Source organism: Branchiostoma floridae, chromosome 5, assembly GCF_000003815.2.
Source record: "Branchiostoma floridae strain S238N-H82 chromosome 5, Bfl_VNyyK, whole genome shotgun sequence".
Classification (NCBI taxonomy): Eukaryota; Metazoa; Chordata; class Leptocardii; order Amphioxiformes; family Branchiostomatidae; genus Branchiostoma; species Branchiostoma floridae.
The window spans coordinates 1,145,675-1,151,352 of NC_049983.1; the positions used below are offsets into that span (position 1 = coordinate 1,145,675).

Sequence of the window (5,678 nt, forward strand, 5' to 3'; positions counted from 1 at the left end):
TTTTGTTTTAGTTTCTTTTCTAATGGGAGGTTTACAAATTTTATGCAGTGAGCAATCTCGACGGCGCTTTAAGGCGATAATGACGTCCTTAATCAAATCCTTATCTAAGGATGAATACTACCATTGTCATTTAGTGTTGCCAGTAGCAACTGCAAGAAGTAGCTAAAGGCCCTTGCGTGGTCTCCAAGTATAATCCAACTGTAATACAGATTATTGATGGTCGATAAGGCGTCAGAAGGATGACGGCTGAGACACAACGGTTTACCGGTTTCGACCTTTTATTCAAAAGTCTTCATCAGAATGACAAGAGAGTGGTACCGCACTGGCTTTTATAGCCTCTACTCTAGTTAGGGCAGGGTGCCCTGAGCAGTTAGGGCAGGAAGTAGCCAATCAGATTACAGGATATCATATTGCACTAGCTATGTGGCCAATCAGAGTATAGGGTTCAATGGCCAATCAGCTTACAGGATATCGTTATGCACTGGATAGATCTGGCCAATCAGAGCGTGGTCCATTGTTCTCCCGGCCAATCAGCTTATGGGATGTCATCTTGCACTGGCTGTATGGCCAATCAGAGTATTGGGTTCAGTGGCCAATCAGCTTACAGCATATCGTTTTGCACTAACTAGATTTGGCCAATCAGAGCCTATGTCTAGTCAGGTCAGGGCGCTCTGAGCGTAGTCCATTGTTCTCCTGACCAATAAGGTAGTTCGTCTCATAGACGATTGTTCTACTGGCCAATCAGGTTACATTTAGTGCCCTATGCCCTTTGTTCTATGACATCATCCGTTAGGCGGGAGATACAGACATGGAGTGCGGTACGGCTAACTATGAGCACTTGTACAGAGGTAAAAATAAGACTTGTCTATGCATACATGGCTGTGACTATTACAAAAGATACAATAGTAAAATGCTGTAGTCTTAGCTTGCCGTGTGGAGAGGAGTTGGCCCCAGTCGTCCTTTGTAGAGTTGTCCTCAGGTGGAGTCTGTCGCGTCTCGGATCCGTTCCATGTGGATGGTAGGATGCTAGTGACCGGCTAATGTGGCGATTGAGTGTTCATTGGGTGACGGTCACGACGAGATGCTGCTCTTCAAACCCTGGTGATCTCTAAGGACTCCTGGTTCAGGCCCTCTGGATGTAGTGTTCTGAGTTGATGAATCCAGTAGGACTCCCGTTGCAGGCGGCGTTGTCTTGTGGTGTCTTCATGTCCTGTGTAGCGTAGTTTTTCGATTCCAAGAACTTCAAGGTCTGCAATGTTGTGATCTGTGAGGTTGAAGTGGGCTGATACGGGAGTGTCCTTCTTCGTGTTGATGGATGATCGATGGCCGTTCAGTCTATTGGCCAACGTTTGTTTGGTCTCGCCCACATATTGTAGCCCGCATATCTTGCATTGGATGAGATAGACGATGTTTCTGCTTTGGCAATTGATGTGGTTCCTGATGAGATGACGCTCTCCCGTGCGGTGGCTTGTGAAGTAGTTGATCTTCTTGATGTGGGTACAAGTGGAGCACTTGTTTCTTCCGCACGGGAAGGACCCCGAAGGAGTGAATTTTTTCAGGAAGTTCTTGTCCTCCTTCGGGATCTGGGCTCTTACTAGGAGATCCTTTATGTTTTTGTTGCGGCGATAGGCAAACAGTGGTGAATCTTTGAATATGTCCTTGGTTCTTGTGGAGAGTTGCAGAAGGTGCCAGTATTTTCTGATGATGGTTTGTAGTGGCGGAAGGTGTGGACTGTATGTGGTGACCAGGACTGTACGTTCTTGTGGTGGTGTCGGCCCCTTTTCCTTCAGTGTGTCTTCGCGGGGGCGTTCTTGTGCACGCGTGATGGCGTCGTCCAGTAGGGCTTCTTCATAGCCCCTTTGCTGGAAGTGTTGCCGGAATTCTGCAGCCTTTTCCTTGAATCTGGGTGTGCTTGAGCAGATGCGTCTTAGACGTAGGAACTGACCGTAGGGAATCCCCTGCTTGCAGTGTTTGGGATGGGAAGAGTTTCTGAGTAGGTACTGGTGCTTATCTGTCGGTTTTGTGTAGAGGTCTGTTGTAATTTCCCCCTCCGAAATGATGACGGTGACGTCTAGGAAGTTGATCGAGGTTTTGGATGTTTCCACTGTGAACTTAATTGTCCTGTGGGCTTCGTTAAGGTCCTGGATGAAGGCCTTTAATTCTTCCTCTGATCTTGTCCAGACTGCGAAGATGTCATCGATGTACCTCCACCATATCCATGGTCTTGGGGTTCTTTTGTAAACATGTCGTTCTTCGAAGTTCCCCATGAATATATTGGCGTAGGATGGGGCCACTCTTGTACCCATAGCCGTGCCTTGGATCTGGATGTAATGTTCCTCGTTGAAGTCGAAGTTGTTGAGGTTTAGTATGTTGTCCAGTAGTTGGCATATGGCTTCCGTGGGGACGTCAGCTGGGTTCTTCTGTAGTGCCTCCCTACACGCTTGTATCCCTTCATCTGTGGGTATGTTGGTGTACAGGGAGGAGACGTCCAGGGTGACGAGGGTGGCATTAGGTGGTACCTTCCCGAGTTTGTTGAGTCTGCGCAGGAAATCTGTGGTGTCTCTGATGTAGGAAGGTAGCCTTGTTACGAGGGGGCGGAGGTGGAAGTCTGCGAACGCCGAAATTCTTTCCGTGGCACAGTCGTTGGCCGAGAGTATCGGTCTTCCAGGGTTGCCTTCCTTGTGGATTTTTGGAAGGAGGTAGAAGTTGGGCGTTCTGGGGTGCTGAGGAGGTGCCAGGTAGTTGTATGTAGTGTCATCTAAGATCCCCTCTTCTCTCAGGTGTAGTAGAGTTCTTCTCACCTTGGTTGCATGTTCTTCTGAGAGGCAGTGGTCCACTTTCTTGTAGTGATCCTTGTTGTTTAGCTGTCTGAGGGCCTCTTGTATGTAGTCCTCGCGGTTCATGATCACTACGGCCGAACCTTTATCTGCAGGTTTGATGATGACGTTTGTCATCTTTTTCAGTTCCACTAGAGCTTTGCGCTCTAGCTCTGAGATGTTCTTCTTGTGTGGTTCTGACATGGTTTTTTGGTGTTCCAGAATTTCTTTTTCCACTGCCATGGTGAACGTCTCTAAGGCTGGGTCTCTGTGTGTGGGCGGGTTCCAGTTGCTTTTTTCTTTGAATCTTGTGGGCTCTGATCTGTCGTGGTCGGCGAAGAATTCTCTCAGGCGGAGGCGTCTGAAGAATGCATGGATGTCTTGTATGAGTTCTTGTCGGTTGTAGTCTGAAGGGGTTGGGCAGAAGTTGAGTCCTTTGGAGAGAACGGATGTCTGGGCGTCGGTCAGTGGTAGATCTGAGAGATTTACCACTGTATCCCTCGCGGTTTCTTGGAGCGCGAGTAGTCTCTCTCTCCGGCGCCTTTCTTTTTTCCTCCTCCGTTTCTCTCTGATAGCCCTCCTGCGAGCAAACCTTCTATGGCGGCGGCGAGCCTTGTGATGGGGTTTTCTCGCCGAGCCTTGGGCTGAGGAGGTTTCCCACGGACCTGACGCCGACCCTGCGGCTGTTGGTAGTTCTTGGACGCTTGCTTGGTGGTCTTTGCGTCCTTCTCCGTGGCTTGCCTCTGCTGCTGGCGGGTCTTGTCTGGGGCCCCCCCTCTTCGTGGGGGGTTGTCTCCGTTTTTTGGGCCCATTTTCTTGGGTGCATCCTGAGCTCGAGTGTTGACGAGTTCCTTGTCTCGCTGTAGTTTCTTGTCTCTCTTCTTGGTGAGTGCAGCTCGTTTGTTGTCCTTGAACGTTTCCACGTTCTTTTCCAGGATGTCTTGTGCATCTTGCGGGAGTTTTTCAACTTCCCTGTTGAGGCTGGCGATGTTGTTGTCCAGGTCGGCTTCTGCAGAGCCGTAGAACTCAATGATGAGGGTCATCAGAGTCTTCGAGGTCTCATGCAGTGTTTCGTTCCATCGGCGTTGGAACTCAGGGCTGGTGGTGCCAATGACGGCTGTCTTCTCGATCTTCAGCCCCATCGGTACAAGATCTTCCTCGAGGTATTTGAGAAGTGTTTCTCGGTGCATTTGATACCTCACCATCTTGTCCGTAGTCTTGATCAGCTTTCTCTGGAGCGGGATGTGTTCCTTGGCCAGCGGACGTCCGTTCTTCTGTTGGACCTGTGGCTTGGCGATGACCCGCTTCTTGTTTGCTGGTTCTTGTTCTCGGACGGAAGTGCTCGATCCGTCCTCTCGCTGCAGAGGCGGCGGCACCGTTTTTCAGTTGTGGGGGCGAATATTTGTCATATCACTAAATCGAGGGCCGAAGGCCCGAGTCGTCGTGCCGGAGGCGCGACCCTTCTAGGGGGGTCCGGGGGCATGCACCCCCGGAAAAAATTCAAATCTAAACCCTCTGAAACGCTATTTCCTGCATTTTGAGGGGCAAATTTTGCTGCCAGATTAAGCTAACTTCAATTGCATTTCTATCAAAAATACATGTATAGTTTTAACTTTAGTTATTGAGGGCGACACCCCCAACATATTTTCACTATCTCGAGCGGTGAAGGTACGAGCCGTTGCAGGGTAGGTTCTGGAAATTTTTAAAATCTAGACCCTCTGAAACGCCATTTCCTGTATTTTGAGGGACAAATTTTGCAGACAGACTAAGCTGAATTTAATTAAACTTCTAGTAGAGAAAACGATTTTTGAGGGCGACGACCCACGCACCAACATATTTTGCACTACGTCGTCGTGAGCCCCGAAGACGCAAGCCGCCGCAAGGAAGTTCTGGAGAAATTCTTAAATCAGGACACTTTGATTGCCGTTTCAAGTATTTGCGGGGAACATTTTGCTTGTAAACAAATCTAAAGTTTGATAATGAAATTTCTACTAGAGAAAGTTTGTGGGGGACGACGCTGCGGTAGCATTTTCCCACCATGTCCTGAGTGCCGAAGGCGCGAATCCTCACAAGGGAGATCCTTTGAAATTTTTAAATATGGACCCTCTGAAACGTCATTTCCTGCATTTTCAGGGCCAAATTTTGCCAGTAGACTAACGAGATTTGATGAAATTTCCATTAGTGAAAATATACACAAGAGTTTCAGCTTGATTTTGTGTGTTTCAGCTTATTTTATCGTGGGGGCGATGCCCCCACGACCTATTTTTTGTGGGGGCGACCGCCCCCACTGCCCCCACGGTGCCGCCGCCACTGCGCTGTCTCTTCTTGTCAGCTCTCTCTGTGTAGGAGCTTCTCTCTTCGTCATTTTTCCTAGTCGTAGTCTCCAAGCCGGATCTACCGACATCAGTCGATGATACGGCATCCTCCCAAAGTGTGGTAGTGGACATGGTCGATAAGGCGTCAGAAGGATGACGGCTGAGACACAACGGTTTACCGGTTTCGACCTTTTATTCAAAAGTCTTCATCAGAATGACAAGAGAGTGGTACCGCACTGGCTTTTATAGCCTCTACTCTAGTTATTGATTACCGTTGCAATTTCAGGATGTGAAGTGTCACCATAGATACTCCGCCTCATCTGTAGTGACTGTTCATAAAAGCTGACGGCTTTTCTGCCATCGCCAAGGCTCAACCAGGCATTACCCAAGTTGTTAAGTAAATTGGCAATGTTAGTGTGTGAACTGTCACCATAGATACTCCGCATCATCTGTAGTGACTGTTCATAATAGTTGACGGCTTTTCTGCCATCGCCAAGGCTCAACCAGGCATTACCCAAGTTGTAAAGTAAATTGGCAATGTTAGTGT

General features: G+C 48.6%; 1 protein-coding gene across 1 annotated transcript; it reads right to left on the reverse strand.

Annotated features, from left to right (window-relative positions):
* Window positions 1–260: 260 nt before the first annotated feature.
* LOC118415457 lies at window positions 261–5,263 on the reverse strand. Its single transcript, XM_035820101.1, has 3 exons — window positions 5,114–5,263; window positions 3,409–4,174; window positions 261–3,223 (listed from the first exon to the last, which is right to left on the reverse strand). The coding sequence occupies exons 1-3, from the start codon at window positions 5,261–5,263 to the stop codon at window positions 1,092–1,094; spliced, it is 3,048 nt and encodes a 1,015-aa protein (XP_035675994.1). The 3' UTR covers window positions 261–1,091.
* Window positions 5,264–5,678: the final 415 nt, after the last annotated feature.